The sequence below is a fragment of the Drosophila miranda genome, chromosome XR, assembly GCF_003369915.1.
Source record: "Drosophila miranda strain MSH22 chromosome XR, D.miranda_PacBio2.1, whole genome shotgun sequence".
Lineage (NCBI taxonomy): Eukaryota > Metazoa > Arthropoda > Insecta > Diptera > Drosophilidae > Drosophila > Drosophila miranda.
In genome coordinates, this window is record NC_046674.1 from 28,331,113 (window position 1) to 28,349,256 (window position 18,144).

General features: G+C 41.1%; 1 protein-coding gene across 3 annotated transcripts in view; it reads right to left on the minus strand.

Annotated features, from left to right (window-relative positions):
- Nucleotides 1–271: 271 nt before the first annotated feature.
- The window catches only part of LOC108150973 (broad-complex core protein), a 36,851-nt gene continuing 18,978 nt past the window's right edge, over nt 272–18,144 (minus strand). Inside the window, exon 8 of one of the 3 annotated variants that reach the window (XM_017279312.2) lies at nt 272–4,491. In XM_017279312.2, coding sequence (XP_017134801.1) covers nt 3,704–4,491 — 788 coding nt within the window. In that variant the 3' untranslated portion in view covers nt 272–3,703. Of the gene's footprint in view, nt 4,492–8,515; nt 9,394–11,207; nt 16,974–18,144 lie in introns of those variants that run through there. The other 2 variants (XM_017279314.2, XM_017279310.2) reach the window with 2 other exon arrangements.

Below are 18,144 nucleotides of genomic sequence, written 5' to 3' on the forward strand. Positions count from 1 at the left end.
GTCTGGTTCTACCTCCACTTTTGGTTCTTGTTCTAGTTCTGGCTATCGACTGATAGAAAGAGATTGGTTTCAAAGCATTTTCCATCATCCAACGACATCTGGGGAGGAGGAAAAACCGACAAGGGCGATCTATAGCTGATCAGAACTTAAGCTTCGGAAGTGAGGAGTCAAAACAAAAGGCTAAATAAAATACAATAAGCGAAATGCGATGAAATTATTTAACTATGAAATTATGTATTTTGATGACACAGATGCACCCATACTTTGTTCCTTTTTTTTTTTGCTTGAAAAAAATCTGTTTATTGTGGTATAAAATATGCCAAAACAATATAAATTTTGAATAGGTTTAGTTCAATACATAAACATGTTGTATAGTATATGTAGAAAGGTCACAAAAAATAATACAAAAGTTCGCATTCACAGTTTTCTTGTAATGAGTTACCTAAACATAAATTTTGTGAGATTAATTTATTTTTCTCAGTTTTAAATAAACATAATTAATAAAATAAGAACAGCCAAAATGGAATTTCGTACAAAGAAAGTGTAAAAATGTTACTTTGTCAAAAGATTTCATAAATCACAGTTTTGTTGCATTTGCATTATTTTTCGTTTTGCGTTTTTTTTTTTATATTCATGTTAATTTCCAAAATTAAAGGTAAATAAAGTTATATTTTGTCAGAGTAAAATAGTCCAGAATAAGCAAATATGTATAAAATTATTATATGTTATACAGGGCTAAAACTATAAACTAAAAATACAAAAAAAAGAAATTATTATAAATATTTTGATGTCACATCATTTTGTAAAGGAAAGACAAAAACTCTAGGCCTTCATCATCTGGTCCCCGACCCCACCCACATCCATCTGATTTGACTCCCTCTTCCCTATCGTATCCCTTTCCAAAAACTTTAAAGTATCTGTTAGGTTTGAATAAATTAATTAAGACTATGAAAACGCTTAAATCAGATGTACAATGCGCATGATGCCTGATTGCATTCAGAGAAGTTGGATACGTACGTCATAGACATATTTAAACCAGGATGGAACTTTTTTTGAGCGCTAGGACAGGACATTACAGTATCTTAATATTCCTGCTTCCTGCTTCCTGTTGTCTGTTTTCTATTTTCTGTCTGCTTCTGATTAGCATGGCACAAAGAATACTAATAACTCGCCTATACTTTCGCCAACATTTCCCTTTTAACAATGCTTCAACAGCAGCGGCAACGGCAACGGCTTACATGTGGTACTTGGTATTTGTTAATGCCCATTTAGTTAATAAAACTATGCTTTATTTGCTCTTTCATGCGAGAGGAAATTGGAGAAACTTGCTTCAAATGATGATGAATATGATATGCCCCATTACATTTTCGATCAATGGAAGATTGCGAATACCTGCAGTACATATTGTATCCTATATTAGGGGGTATTCATATGGTATGGTATTGGTATGGGTATGGGTTATACATAATTGGTTTTATGTTTGAAATTCCTGAGACGTTCAACGGATACGTTTGTATCTGTGCATCTGTACGTTCGTACTTTGTGTTTGACGCGGGTTTTGGGGGGTATTTTATGTCTGGTTTGGGGTCCAGCTAACAGTTTGCTATATTTCTGATGTTAATTGAGTGAGAGGTTTCTAAATTAACTCTAGATCATAGGCAGTCCTTGGCCAGGGCTATGTGTGTGCTTCCTATGTATGTTTGTATTGTATGTAGATCTGTGTAAATAGTTTGGGGATCTTTCTATAGTATCATCTATTGTATATACATTACAAAGTCGGCAGTGCAAACTGTTTTACTGTTTCTCTTATTGTTGATGTAATTACTGGCATTACTAGCATACTGCGTACTGCGCATACTGCATTCGGCAGTTTATTGTTTATTGACATCATTTTTCACGCTGATATTTGATATTTGACTTCTGATTTGATTAAAACTTCTCTCCACTTCTTTTGTTATTAATTTTAATTTCAGAACATTTGTACTTCGCTGGTGAAAAATCACTGAGTTACTTTGCGGCTACTTTGTTTAATTCTTTGTTTAATCCTCAAAATTGCAAAAATTGTTACAGTTCTATCTTGTATACACCACCACACGTTCTAGTGCCGCCTGCATATATATATATATATATATTATGGTATATGGTGTATGGTATATACATGTATACATAAACTTTATTATAATTGTTTCTCTTTGCTTAGCTCGTACACATATACACATACTTATGGTATACGTATACGCACGTATATATACATACGATACATATGTTTGTGTATATATCAAAAAATGATTTGAATTTCTGTTACTTTATTCGTCGTATATATGTATGTATATTGTATAAGTAGAAAAAAAGGACTTTCGCTACTACATACTTGATATTTTATCCCTGATAACGTTTTACTTCTGTTTTGTATTTTTGTTTGTTACGCTTCCCCGTTCTCCGATCTCCTTCCTGATTTCATGTTTAACATTAGATTTGCATTACTTTTAACTTTAAGCTTATGTCCTACATTTACAATTAGGTCATTTGTTGACAAAAAAAAAAATACATACGCACATCATCTCTTAACATCTAGGGGTCTGTCTCGCTGCAGCCTGCCTGCCGCCGATCTGAGGGATTTGTTTTTTTGTTTTTGTTTTTATTGGAATTTGACTTTTTTTTAGAGAATGCACTGGGGAGGGGCGTAGCTAGAGGCGCAGCAGTTGGTAAATAAAATAGGTTTTTGTAAAACTAGGAAAAACAAGAAGTCATTTGCATGTGTATGATATTTGTATCTATGTGTCTATAAACTTATGTGTGAGTGACAAAAAACCTGTGTGTTTTTGTTGCGTCGTGTTTTTTTTCGCACTTTTGGACAGTGTGTGAGGCAGAGAGCCTGAAGCTGGACTTGGGGCTGAGTTTGAGGCTGGTATGGCAGGACGCAGATGGGTTTCAGATTCAGTTTCGATTTTAGTTGCAGTTTCAGTTGCAGATTTAAATTAAATGGTCGTGATATGTACCGTGTGTATTGCCGCCTGCTGTGCCTCAGACACAAACTTAGCCACAGGCGCCACCACTTCAGATAACACTTCCGCTTACGCTTACAATATGAATGCATATATGTTTGTATGGTTGTGTGTGTGTGTGTGTGTGTGTGTGTGTGTGTGTGTGTGTTATAGTCCTTCGTTCTCTTCCCATTTTTGTTTGTTGTTTGTTGAAAATAACTCTAATCCTAATAAGTATGCCTTCAAACTAAACGCTTGTTCGCTTTGTGCAGCTTTCAGAGGTATTTTATCATCGAAATTATTTACACGATTCTTGAGGTATTGCACATGAAGCAGCGATGTCTGTCGTTGCTTCAACTACTAAGTAGGTTTGAGAGCAGCACAAAGAACTACTAATTCTACGAAAAAAAAGGTGTGTGTTGGCGATAATTAGAATAATAATAATTGTAATATTTATGTAACATAATTTGATAATAATAATAAAACAGGTGACGCCAAAGTATGCCTAAGCTTAGAGATACGCATATGAATTAATAATTAATAGATATATTAACTAAAATCTAGTGCAGGCGGAGAAAGGGACCGGACCAATGGTGGTGGTGGCGCCCCTTTTCCAGTGCGAAAGCAATGGGCAAAGTATTTGTAGCTGGTCTTACGCTGCTGCCACTGGCACTGGCAGACAGACTGATTCTCTAAAAAATTGCATTCCAACTTAGCTCCTATTGGATACCCGGCGGCGGCTGACCCAGTTCGCTGGTGAAGTCAAAGAGGCTCGTCCTTGCGTGGGACAGCGCATGGTGGTGGGGCAGCTGATGCGGATGTCCGTGCCCGTGACTATGGCCCACCAGGCCGTGCTTGATGGCCGATGTCTTGAGCAGCCGCTTGAGCATGCCGCTCGAGCCGCGATGCTGCAGGCTCTTGTGCGTCGTCAGCGAGTTCTTTGTGCGGTACCGGCGGTGGCAGAACTCGCACACGTACAGCGTGTCCGATTGCTCGTGCTTGTCCTGGAAGTGGCGCTTCAGCGAGTAGTAACATGAGAAGGTGCGCCTGCAGTAGGGGCACTCCTGCGGCTCATTGATACCCCCGCTGGTCGGTGGGGGCATGCGCAGCGGCACTTGCGGGGCACCAGCCTGCGATTGCCCAACATTCGACGAATTCGCTTGGTTTCCGGGACTGCCATTATTGTTGTTGTTGTTGCCGCCATTGCCACTGTTGTTGTTGCTGCCGTTGTTGTTGTTGTTACCGCTGCTGCTGCTGCCCTTAATGCTGCCTCCAATGGAGGTGGAGGAGCAGATATTGCTGCCAATGCTGCTGCCCACACTGCCGGGACGCGGTGGCGACGTGGCATGGCCGAGGACATGGCCATGGCTGTGAAGATTGTAAACGGCAGCGGCCAGGCTGCCGTTCAGCGCACTGGTGGGCGACGTCAGCGCCGTGGGCGGCGAAGGCGGCGATGAGGTAGAACTTGTTGGCGAGGTAGCTGCGGATCGATTGATACTGTGCGGTCCTGCACAGGAGACAAAAAAGAGATCAGTTAGTGGGGCTTGACTTGGCTCGGATTATATTGGATTGGATTGGATTATAATCTGAAGTCTGAAGAAGTTTGCTTTTTCTATAGATTTGGGTTTTAGATTTATATTGCTGTTTTGTGGTTGGTTCAGAAAATATGAAACTAAAAGTGCAAAAGTTAAAAAATGTGAAAATACATGGTAGAGATTTTTGTCATTTTGGTTCGTCTCCCGCGTGCGGGGCGACAAGGATGGGAGGTAGGGTAGCAGGAGGTATAGGGTACAGGGGGGTAGGAAGAGGTTTAAAATAAAATACGGTTCGAGAGAGAGGGAGAGAGAGAGAGATAGGGTAAAATGCTTTAATGCTCTATTTGTAGTACTAAAGAGATCCTGAATTTAAGTTGAGATTTAATTTGAGTTTTGGATTTGGAGTTGCTAGCAGAGAGAGGTAGAGGATAAAGCGTTATAATAGGTTTCGATATATATATAATGCGTGTAAATCGGTTCAAAATTTCAAAGTTTTTGCCACTACTAAACGCTAATCCGAATGATGATTCCAGTTAAGTAATCGCGAGAGAATATAGTACAGAACGGAAACGGTTTTGGGGGGTAATTAATTTTGAAACATTTTTTTTTTGTCGAGCATAACTTGGAGCTTATGGTTATATTTAGATGCGGAGGAGGAAGTGGAGCTCTACGTTAAAATATTGACTGCTGTTTCCTATTGGAAATAATAAATCTCGGACCACTGCCATGGCCAGGCGGCGCACAGCTTATTAGCATGCATTCATTCGCTGAAACGCCAACTGGCCCTGACACCAGTCTGGGATTGGTATAAAAATATATATATATTTTTTCCAACTGATCTGTACACTTTACACGTGTGCGTGTGTGTGTTGGTGTGTGTTTATGTGTGTGCTACTGTAAGTCGGAGGAAATTAGACTAGACTTTATATACAATACATGGTACATATTACATACGTAGGGTACGAACAAGTTGCACTACTACAAACCAATGCAATAAACAATCTGCAGATGCATATATGTATATAACAGCATGTATATGTGAGTGGATGAGTTAGTGTATGTGTGTGTGTGTGGGTGGGTGTGAGTATGTGATGTATGGACACGAATATGAACGATAAATAAGCAAATACTCGTCAAGTCGTTACCCAAACCCCACATGCAGGCCACGCAAGCAAAGCGAGTTACAAATGGCGAGTAGCGATAAGCGAGAGCATGCAGCGGGAAAAAAAAATTAAATCAAAAGTAAAACAACAAACATTACAATTACAATACAACTAGATTGACAATCGCATTTCGAATATGAAGTTCAGAAGTGTCATTTGCTTTGGTTTTGGTTCGCTTGTTTTTTGCTTTTGGTTTTTTTTTGTTGTCGTTTTGGATTTGGTTTCGGTTTTGTTAAGTTGTTGTTGTTTTGCTTTTCTTTTGTAACGAAATAAGAAGAAAATGTAACAGAACGAAAAGCTAAAGGTAAGTTAATGATAAATTATGAATTGCAGTTAGTAAAATTATTGGGCAGCTACGATCAATCGTGGATCGAGCACGGAGGAAGCGTGGTGAGACTCTTTTTGATTGGATTTGTATTTGTTGTCGTATCCCTATTACCACGCAAACTTACCAAAACGAAAAGTGAAATATTTTGAGTAGTCTTGTTTCAATAGATATATATGTTTATAATAGTTGTAGCGGTTTGGTTTTTATCCATTATTAAGGTTTCTCTATATATTTATTTTAAAGATATTCTTTATACAGATGTATGTGGTGTGTACTCTTGCTTATTTTGTACAGTTGCATCAGAGCGGGAACAATAGGCGATGAGAGAGAGAGAGAGAGAGAGAGTAGAGGTAGATGTAGAGATACAGAGAAAGAGACAACTATACAAGTACTGGAAACGCAGATGCTAAGGTCAACGCTGAGTGAACAGAGGAACTGAGGATCGAAGATGATCAGATGATCAATGGTACAGAGAAAAGAGAGAATTGACTTCTAAAGGGGTGTTAGGGAGTATGTGTGTGTATGGGTAGAGGAAAAATAGGAGCCGCGCCCCTTACTTATAGAGATTTTATGGGAAAAAGAAGTCCAATCTCCTGCAACTTCCTTGAATTAACAGTACAGTACCCAGATCCACCAACGAGTGTGCAAATCAAACAAGGCAACATCGAGTGCAATAACTACGAGTATTCATACTCGTTGCTTTTTGTTTGTATGGCTGTAACGGTTAATATAGCTAGCGGTTAGTATAGCTGAAGATGAAGAGGTATAGAGGAAAAAAGAAAAGATAGAGAGATAGACAGAGAGAGCGGCGAGGTCTTTCGATCAATGCTTAGGTGCTTTACATCCTTTACTTTGGTTCATCAGCTTTACAAGAGGTAGAGTTAATGTTAAGAATGTGAGCGAGTAAGAGAGAGAGCAGAGCGAGTGGGAGAGCGACTACGGTAGCGAGTGTGTGGGTCGTACTTACAGGTCGCAGATGTTCTTTTGTAAATGAGTAGTAGTTGGTCTATAGCTACAGCGAGTCTAGTACAGAGTGAGAGCGAGTAGTGGCGAGAGGCGAGGCGAGTTTTGGAGCGCGTGAGCAGGCAAAGGTTATGTTATATATAGTATACATACAAGTATTTAGGTATGTGAAGGGCCAAAGCGGCGGTAGAGAGACAAGGTGATTAGATAGTACTTGCGGTAGCCAAGGCTGGCAATGCTGACTAGCTGCATATAGTAGTTTTGTTTTCTGATTATCTAGTTTGTATATAGAGGAGGCACTTTTTACAGTAGATATCGATATCGCAGTTGTCTCAAGATCAAAATACAGATATCGATTGATGGATAGTTAGTGTGTGTGAGGCAAGTAGAAGAAGAATAGAGAGATAGAGAGAGAGAGTAAAGACTAGAGCAAAGAGGCGCAAGAGATATATGTATATTGAGTTTGAGTGAGAGTGACAGCGTATAGACAGTCGACTGCAGGGAGAGAGAGAGACAGAGGGAGAAAAAGAGAAAGAGAAAGAGAAAGAATAGGTTGCGTGTAAGAACGAGAGGCCATGAGAGGAGGGATATAGAATTCTGTAATGTTACTAACTACGTATCTTCTCTTTTATTTTGTATTTTTACTACCAATGTAGCTTAAGATGTTGGGCTAACCTTTAGCAAGCGCGCGATCTTGTACTTTGACTGACTAACGAGTAGTGGCTATCTGGTAGCGAGTAGAGAGTACCGAGTACCCAACTACCGAGTTAGAGTTGCAGCAGCTGGGGTTCTGTGACGGTGGGTTGGCTTGAAATCAGCTCTCACATCTTTCCGATTTTTTGGGCAAGACTCTGGGGGGATTTTTGATTTATTGGCTCTCTTGATCTCACGCTTCACTCGACAAATTGTGTTTTGTTGTTGTAGCTGTTGTTGTTGTTGATGTTGTTGTTCTTGTTGTTGTTGCTGTTGTTGTTGTTGTTGCTGATGAGCCAAGCCATGCCACGCCGTTGTTTGCAGCAACATTTATAGCACTAAGCACAAGGTCGACCGGCAAACTGGGACTTACGTTTATGATTAATAAGTGTATTTTTTAAACTTTATTTATTAACTATATGTCTTCGAATTATATATATATTGGTATATATTTCTTTTGCTTTTTATATGTATATGTGTTGGAAGAAAGCACGTTCTCTGTTTTTGTTTTGTCCAAGGTCTAATAAGGAAATTACGTAGATACGTTCAGTATTCAGTTTTTAGAAAGGCAACTTGTGCAAAAAGAAAAAAACACGAAAACAAACCGAGCTCTAATTGTAAAATTGACTACAAGTACGTTGTATGAGGTATAAGGTATAAAGAAGGCCACAGAGTGTATAAACAGTGTATATATTCATCATATGTTTATCATATCATAATGGTCCATAGGCATGAGTTGTGAAAAAGTCAGCAAGTCTACTACGTTTAGGTCGAACATCGATGTACATGAGGTATAATCTAAAGTTCTAAACTGTCCTAAAAGAGTTCCAAATAATGTATTTTCCTATACCTAACTTAGAGTCTAATGTCTTTTGTGTATAATACGCGTACAATCTATTTTCCTTTTTTCCTGCTCATATATTTTCGGTTATATTCAGATTTGTCATCAGGGTTTTCTGGGATCTCTACATATAATACGGTTTCGTTTCTTTGTTCGTCTTGTATAATAGGCTTGTATGCTATATATATTTGTATGTATGTATATATATCACTACAAATGGCATTGCTTTAAGTTAATTAGTTTGAGTTTTAGTTTGAGTTCGGGATCTTGTGCTAGTGCTAGTTCTAGTTCTAGTTCTAGGTGCTCGAGGTGGCTATGGAAGTGCCACCGTGACTACTGCTGTTACCGTTGATCGTCTCAGATCGCTGGTACAGATAGTAGTCGTAGAGTGTCATTATTTGTCGCTGCTGTATGAGCAGCTGGTACTGGTCATTGAGTCGCTTGGGATAGGCCCCTCCTAAACCAGGATCATGGGCTGTCATGGGCAAGCCAGTCATGGGTGTTGCAGTTGCAGATAAAGTCGGTGTCGTCTTAGCTGTGTAGTGCGTCGTCGTCAGGTTGATGTTGGTGTTGGTGGCTTTCTTCGCTGTTGTTTGCTGTGGCACATTGATAGTGCCCGGCAAAGGTGTTAAATCTCAGATTGACGAATTAAACTGATTATAGAGTTTGATATCCTTCATTTCCATTTCGCCGGGTCGTGACTTGTGATAGGTATAAATGTGCGTCATGAGCGAGTTGCGCGAGCAATAGACTCGCTCGCAGATGGCACAACGGTATTCCTCTTGGCGCACGGCGTGCTTGTCGGCAATGTGGCGCTTGAGGGAGGCTTTCGAGCAGAGGAGCTTACCGCACAGCTGACATGAGAAGAGTTTCTTGGGCGAATTTCCTGTAAATTGGTTGTGGATTTTTGGATTTTGGTTGGTATTGGTTTTTGTACTAGTAGAGATCTTCATATGTTTTTTTTTTTATTTTTATTTCTATCTATTTTACTTTTCATTTGAGTGTCGTTTGGTTGTCGTTACTCATTCTTATTATTCTTACTTCTAAAATGGTGTGTGTGTATTCGATGTGTTCTGGATGAATGCAGTTCACATATACATATGTAAAAATATATACGTATATGGTATTCTTCATCCGCTAGTGCGCGGAGTGGAGTACCAAAAACAGAGTGGGGGGAACAAAAACTGCATATTTCTGTATGTCTTGGCTTATGATGATGGCAAAAGGACATTAATAAATAACATTACATAGACATATATAACGAAAAATTGATTAAAAATTACACAAAAAACCAACACAGTCGTTGTACGGGCCTTAGGACCTGTAACCTGGATCAGGCATCATTCGATTCGATGCCGCATACAGGTGCAGGTAGCGGCGCACACACACATAGCTGGCGGCCGGGTGTTATCGACTTAACAGTTACGGTTATCGGTTACGGTTATCGGTTACGGTTATCGGTTATCAGCTAACGCATAGCTGGAGCTTGGTGCTGGGAATGTGTGGGGGGGGGGGGGGGGGGGGGGTTTGAGGGAGGCCTGTGGTGGGTGAATGCAGCGATCATGTGTTTAGGAGTCAAGATGGGGGACACTAAGAACCAGGTCCGTGTCAGGGGTTAAAGGACTCAACAAAATACCCTCGTTGAACAGCTATCGAAGACGCCAAACAGCTGCTAGGGGATTATTTCTGGCAGGGGGTTATATGATACGATGATCATGTGCTATATATGTGTGTACTATGTGATATGGTTCAAAAAAACTAGAACCAATTCAATGGCCACACCGCAGTTGATAGGGAAACCAACCAGATCCAAAGACAGCGACACTCCCCGGGTGGAGGCAACCCCAAAAGAGACTGTGGTTGGTAGAGGGGTTACAGGGGGTAGGGTCAATGGGGCAAAGGCAAAGAAAGAAATCGTCGGCACGTACAATTGTTCACTTATATACATTCTATTTATTTAAATAATAACACAATATCGGTTTTTTTTTGTTGTTTTTTTTTTTTAAATTATGAAAATATTTTTCATATTCTTTGTAGTTGTCTGTGGGTGTTGGTATGGGTGTGGGTGTGGATGTATGTCTCTGTAGCTGTTCATGTGTGTGTGTGTGTGTGTGTGTGTGTATGTGTGTATCAGTGTTAGTTGGTTGGGCTTCCATCTCGCATCGTTTTGATCTTAATAAACTTTCTTTACTATTTATGATTTTTACGAAATAAATGGGGTTTTCTATCTGTTTCTGTTTCCAGTTTGATTTTTGGTTTTGCTTTTCCTTTTGCTTAGAGTTGTGCCTAGTTGACATTTACATGAATATAAATTAGTAATTATTTAAACGTTTCATTTTGTTTCTTTGCTTTTTTGCTTTGCATATATATGGATGTAAGTGTGTGTTGCTTATTGGCGCAGACTGTGTGCCTAGGCGCCCTTTTGCCTATATACAGAGGTGTACGTACAGGAGACACAAAATGTACATTTTTCTTACTAATCTAAGAGGGGGAAAACTTAATAGTTTCATTGTATATTGGAGCTTTGCATTTGCAGAAGAATAATTCGAATGTGGTTTGTCAAAGAACGCTCAAATATTTGCTTGTATCTGGCTCTGAGATCGATCTTTTCTTTGTTGCTTTGCGATCTGCTGCTGTGTTACGGAAGTATTGTACGGGTATTGTAATGGGTATTTGGTATTTTTAATGGAATTATTACTATCTCTATAAGTATGGGGTCTGTGTGTGTGTGCGAGAATATTGGAGAATTGGTTTGATTCTTTGATTCTTTCTGGCCAAACGGAACAAAACGGAATGAAACATTGGTACTACCAATTTCTCAGTTTCATTCCAAACGGTTCTATTTCTATGTCTATTCCGATTGATAGTTGTTGGGGCTTGTTCGGCTCTCCTTTTCTTCATCCTCCGATTTGCTATTTGATTTGACGTTTGTATGTAATTCTATTCATGAATTGTTTACTGTGACTGTTACTGTTACTGCACTGTTTACTATGTACCGTACTGTACCATACTGTATCTTGTCTCTGTAGTTATTGTAGTTTTGAGTTTACTTCTTATATATTCGCGTATTGTAATTGTAATTGTATTTTGTAATTGTAAGCTTTTATGTGGCTTGGAGCTAGTGGTTCATTGGATAATACGGTATTGAGTATGCTTATATAACTGCCAAGGGGCGGTGGAGTGATTGGTGTGGGGGAGGAGGGTGTATGGGTGGATAAGTGGAGAGGGATGGCGGAAACACAAATACTCATATAGTAAATACATACATTGAAACGGATCAACTATTCGGCTTATTCGGGTTATCGGTATTCTGCGTGTGTTCGGTATTTGGTATTCTGTATTGCTTTGTTTATCGTTTATCGACGAGTTACTGTTTGCTATCGATCATATCGATCGACCGATCTCTTACTGTTTGCTATCTGGGGGATTAATCAATATGCTATTTTAGTGAGATGGTTTTCGGTTAGTTTATCTTCTCAGCTTAGTTTTAGTTTATCCTGTTCGGTTTTCTGTATGTTTATGTGAGCGGTGTGGTGTGTGTGTGTTTCTGAGAGTTTACTGTATCGGTATCTGAGTATCTGAGACTGATCTGATGACTGTTTTAGTTAGATACACATTTTACTTCATATGTACATACACACAAACAACATTTAAAGTGCAAAGCTGTCTCTTCGAACTGGTATTCACAGTATTCATAGTATTCATACTGCTGTGTTTTACAATTTACATTTACATTTTCATTTATTGAACGTAATAAAAAACGATGTGACATTGCAGAGGTCCGAGGATGAGGCTGAGGCCAGTCCCCGGATAGTAGTAGTAGTAGTAGTAGTAGTACAAGGAAGCTGTTTACTCGTGTAAATAACAAATATATTGGTAGATATGGCATTGCATATGGAGATCCTCTTCGCGACTCTCCGGGTGGGGGGGAATAACAAATTGAAGGTCTGGGTTTGGGTTTGGTTTTGGGTTCTCTTAAAATTAGATACAGATATAGATATAGTTTTGTGTATATGGTAGTAGTACATTAAGTTTACTCGTATGTGCATAAGCTTAAAAAATCAATCAATTTGGTATCAAAACACGTAACTTAGTAAACGTTTTTCAGACTTTTTTTGTTTGCCAAAAATAAAAATTATTGGAAATATATTTGCTTGCCCCCTGCGAGTAGAGTTTTAGGGTGCAAGGGGTACTAAGTGGTAATCAAAAATAAGTTTATATAAAAAATAAAATTCGACTATACTCGCACACAACGCTCCTCGTTCCTTGTTCCTCGATTCTCGATCCGCGATCCTTAATCCTCCTCTTTGTATGTAAAGATACATCAACTTCGGCCTGTGGCTTTTACTTTTAACTAAAAGGCTCCAGCTCTTTCTTCTATTACCTAAAACCCCCCTATCCATTCCCTAACGCTATTGACCACGCTAAGAAAATTGCACACTCTTAAAAATGAAGACCTTCCCGCCATTCGATCCGCTTCGGTCTCCGTCCCCCATTCATTCGGTTGTGTAGTCCGTAGTTCGTTTTTGCCCTTTCTCTAAAGTTCTACTTCAAAGGCTCATCAGTCTCATTTAAATCAATGTAAAAAGGATGCAAAAACGCGACAAAAGTAAACAGTCTAAATTTTGATTATTCTGCCAATTGGAAAATATATTTTTAAAACGATTAACTGAGGGGCCAAACAATTTTATTGTTCAAGTCATCAGTTTATCAAGTAAATCGAGTCATTAATCGACAGTCAACGATAGTCGTTTATCGTTTAGTGGATTATTGAATTAATCATTTATCGATAGTCGACCATTGTTTATCGTTTTTATCGGGTTTAACGGAGTCTAAAACCTAATCAGTCCTCATGAGATGAGATAACAGCTCCAATGAAAAAAAAACCCCTACGAAAAATATACAGTGCCCCAAATCGATCTCTAAATAAACTTCAGCTGTTTGTTGTCCATCCTAACCCTGGGCCTGGTCTTGGTCCTGGTCCTGGTCCTACTACTGCTCCTTTTACTGATCCCACTCTCCTCCTCTCCTTTGCCTACGTAAAGAGCTCCCCTCATAAAATTTTCACTTTTGAAATTAATGTTTTTCCTTATGCTGTGTATCCGTTATGCTGCTGAGTCCATAGTCTTAGTATAATATGCATATTCATATTCATATGTATCCATATCCATATATCGTATTTATATGCGTATTTATGTATATGTAGCTATAGCTTTATGCATATACATACATATTCATCATCCTATCCTTCCTATTGGTAATGTATTCGTAGACATATAAAAAAAAAAAACCGTATGACACACATATACATATATAGTTTTACTTAAGATCTAGAGTTCATATTGTTTCTGGTTTCTGATTTCTGGTTCAGTAACCATTTTTCTACTCATTTGATGAATATTTTTAGTGGCTGCTACATTTACACATATGTATGTAAGTATGTTGCTTGTATTACATATATGTAGATCTCTGATATCTTACTATAATACATACAAAAATAACGAACAGATCTACAGAGAAGAATTTTTGTTCTGGGGCTGTTGGGGGGTGTTGGGATGGTCAAGGGTCAGGGGTCTGAGGTCGAATGTTTAGCGCATTGCACATCAATGGGTGAACCTTGGGTGGCATCCGCATCTGCACCTCTGGATTATGAATGGAAGGATGATGACGGTCGGACGATCCTCGTTGGGTAATACTCAGGGGGTTCAGTGTGTGTGAGAGTGCTTTTATTTGTGTGTGTGTGTGTGCGTGTGTGGGTTAACAGTCTTCTATCCGTGTGTGCTCCAAAGGTCCGATTTCTTCTTGTTACTCCTTTGCTTCCTTCTCCTTTGCTCTGTTTTCCTCCTTGATGCTTTCTCCTAGCCTAGTTCTAACGACCATCCTTTCTATTCGCATCCCAATTTGGGATATGCACAAAAAAAATGCTTATATTGTATATGTATCTATACGTTTTTATCCTGCCCCAGGATTCCAGCGCGATTCCTACTTTTTGTATATTTCTTTCCTCCGCTTTAGATGTATCGTATGTATTTTATATAGCGTATATATATCGTAAAAGACTTTTGTTTTTGCTTGCTTTATAATCAAGTCGTAAATAATCACAGTTTTTCCATTTGCCTAAAAATGTTTTTTGTTTTTTGTTTTGTTTTTGTTTTTCTTTCCTCTCGTTTCACTCTCGCTCTCTTTTTTCTTGTTCTTTGTTTTCTTTTTTTTTTGTTCGTGCCGAAAAAGTCTTTGAATTTTCCGCTATTTGAGATCCAAAATACATACATATGTACGTAGTAGTAGTTCTACAATTCTCGCTTTGCTGCATCATCAATGAATGATCCTGGAGAAGGAGGATATCTTTGCGTACTGCTCCTTCTGATCCTTCTAATCCTAGTGTCGGTCGGTCGGTTCTATTCTAACATCTTCCCATCTTTTGCCTCCTCTCTCGAAATGCGTGTGTCGGTGTGTGGGTGTGTGGGTGTGTGGGTGTGTCTGCCTGTGTATGTGGGTGTCCGATTCTCCTCGTGGTGTCGTCTCCTATCCTCTCCTGTCTCTATGTTTTTCCGTAGCATACTTTTCTGCGCCTCGCTTATTGATCTAATAAATTCATACGTTCATAGGGATTCTGGTGCTGGTGCTGGTGCTGGTGTTGATGCTGATGCTGGTGCTGATGTGGGGGATGCGTGTGCGGGTGCGGCAGCTGATGCGGATGCTGGTGGGGCAACTGATGCTGATGCGGATGCTGATGGTGATGCTGCTGGTGGGCCGACAGATGTGGTGGCAGATGGTGGCTGAGCTGTTGTTGCTGCTGCTGATGGAGTTGCATGGCCGCCGCGGAAAAACTGCCCGCACTGCCTCCGACTCCGACTCCGACTCCGCCTCCGCCCGAATGGTCCAACTGAGTGAGGTCTACGGTGGGCGTGCTGCTAGCTCCCGATCCGTACGGTTCCCCGCCCCCGACTGGGGATGCCCCTGTGCCCGGTGGTCCCGCAGCAGCAGCTGCCGCCGCCGCCGCCGCTGCAGCCGCTGCCGAGTTGTTGAGCGCAACGTGGAACAGCTGCTGCAATAATTGATGCTGATCTTATAAAAAGTCTATGCACGGCTTGACAATGCCCGGCGACGACTGCTGCTGCTGCTGCTGGTGCGCCGCCGCCAGCTGAAGCGTTGAGCTGGCCGTGCCCCCGGCCACAGCCGCTGCACCCACAATGGGCGACAGCAGAAGCTCAGCAGCAGCGGCGGCCGCAGCTGCGGCGGCTGCCACTGCATTGCCGCCGGCTCCCCCGCCGCCGCCAGCGGTTGCACTGTTATTGGCCGCTGCTGCTGCAGCGCTCAGGGAGCTAAGGGACTGATGGAGACGGCTGCCCGGACTGCCGGCCTGGCCCACACCGACACCGCCAACGCCGGCTCCATGATGGAAGTACGAGTGATGGTTCTTCTGGCGTCGGTGGTAGATGCTCTTGTGGTTGTTCAGCGAGTTAAGGGTGCGGAACACCTTGTGGCACAGGTTGCAGACGGCATTGTTCAGCGGCTGCAGATGCTGTTGCTCCTTGTGCCGCTTCAGGGTGAGCTTGGTGCTCAGCAGCTTGCCGCAGACATCGCAGCGGTGGCACGCATTCAGCGGCAGGGGCAACAGCAGCCGATTAGCCTGTGCCACATCGCTAGCCCTTACGGAGGAGAGCAGACTTCCCCCAGGTCCGCCGGCGGCCGAGCCACGACCGCCACCGCTGCTACCGGCGGCAGCGGAAGGCGACAGCGAGGCGCGTCGGTGGTGCAGCAAATGGTGATGCTCTAGCGGGGATCCCGCCCGTGCCAGCGCATGGGCATGGGCAGCGTGCGCATGGGCATGGGCATGATGGGCGGCGGCGGTCAATTCGTGATGTGTGGCATGCAACTGATGGTGGCTGGGCAGCAGGGACAGCGGATGCTGTCCGAAATGTGAGTGATGCGAGGTCGGCGGTGGTAGTGGCGGCGAAGATGGTCCTGATCCTGTGCCCGACGGCTCAATGTCCCGCTCTCGGTCGAGCGATCGCTCCCGTTCGCGTTCACGTTCCCTCTCACGCTCCCTCTCGCGCTCTCTCTCCCGCTTGTGGTAGGCCTGGGGTGAGGGCGAGGGTGTGCCCACATGCCCATCTGTGGCACCGCCATGCGAGGAACGGGAAAGGCTTTCCCTTTCGTGGGCGAGTTTGATGTTGCTGCCACCGCTGCTGTTGCGCTGTTGTTGCTCTTGTTTCAGTTGCTGTTGCTGCTGCTGTTGCAGATGCTGTTGTTGTGGATTATGTTGTGTGGAATGATGTTGTTGTTGTTGTTGTTGTTGGAGGAGGAGGTGGTGTTGTTGTTGTTGTTGTTGTTGTGATGATTGTTGTTGGTCTACTTGTTGTTGTTGTTGTTGGTTGTTGCTACTACTATTACTAGAAGGATTGCCACTACCGCCGGGCACTATGACGCCGCCGAGTAGGCTGCCACCACCGGTGCTGCCACCTAAACACGGTCATATAGAGGGAAGAGAAGAAAAAAAGAGACAATAGTGACTTTTCTGTATAATTGACTTTGTTGTTATTTATTTTGTTGTTTTTGTTTTTGGTTTGTTTGTTTGTTTGGTTTTTCTTTTGTAGTTGTTTCGTATATGTTTTTGTTTTGTTTTGTCTCTGTTTTGTGGGTGTTTTAGGGTGTCTGTGTCTGTGTTTGTGTAGATCTGTAAGTGTTTGAATGTTTGTTGTATATGTTGTTCTGTTCATTTGTTTGTTGTATTCGACGTCTCTGTGTTTGTTGTCTTTGTATCTGTTTCTGTGTGTGTTTCTTGTCTGTGTTTCTGTTTGTTTGTTTGTTTGTTTACTTTTATAACACTAACAAATCCAGGCTCAAAACAATGTAAAATTTTTGCTAATTTTTATTTTTATTTCTTTTTTTTTGCTAACATTGGTTTTTGTTTTTCCTTTCTTTTAATTGTACTCTCTTATGTTTCGCTCTTTTTGCGGAGTGTGGAGCTCATTTTTCGAATGGATTTCGATTTAGCCGAAGAAATTTCAATTTGTTCAAAAAACGCTGTGCTGATTTCGATTTCGATTCAGATTTCAGATTCGGTTTGCAATTTCGCATTTTCGAATTTCGAATTTTTGGTTTTTTTTTTTTTTCTTTTTTTCTGGTTTCCCAAAATTTTGGGACAAAACGCATGGAAATAAAATGGTAATAAAACGGTTTTTTTTTTTTTTTTGTTGACTGTTGTGGTTGTTGGCTGTGGCTAGTTTTTTTTTGTGATTTGTTGATTGTTCAAATACGAATTGGAAAGGTTCTCAAGAGCTCAACTTGCAGCAAGCTAGCTTCGCTTCGATTCGATTCGACTCGGATTTTTGGACTTCGAGATTGCCTTTCGATGACTCTCTCCTTCTGGACTGCTGATGACAGTTGCAGCTGCAGACCAGCTGCCGCTGCCACTGCCATCTGCCACACACTGCCATTTTTGGCATACGAATACCGTTTTTTGGAAACAGTTTGTCTTTTTTTGGATAATTTTGGTGGTGGTTGGTAACCAATTGGGTGTGTGGATATCGATAATTTCGTGGATGCTTTTTAAAACCAATTTTTGTTCGATTTCGATTTCTTGAATTCGATTTCAATTTTCTCAATTGTTTGTTAATTTTTTTTTGTTTTT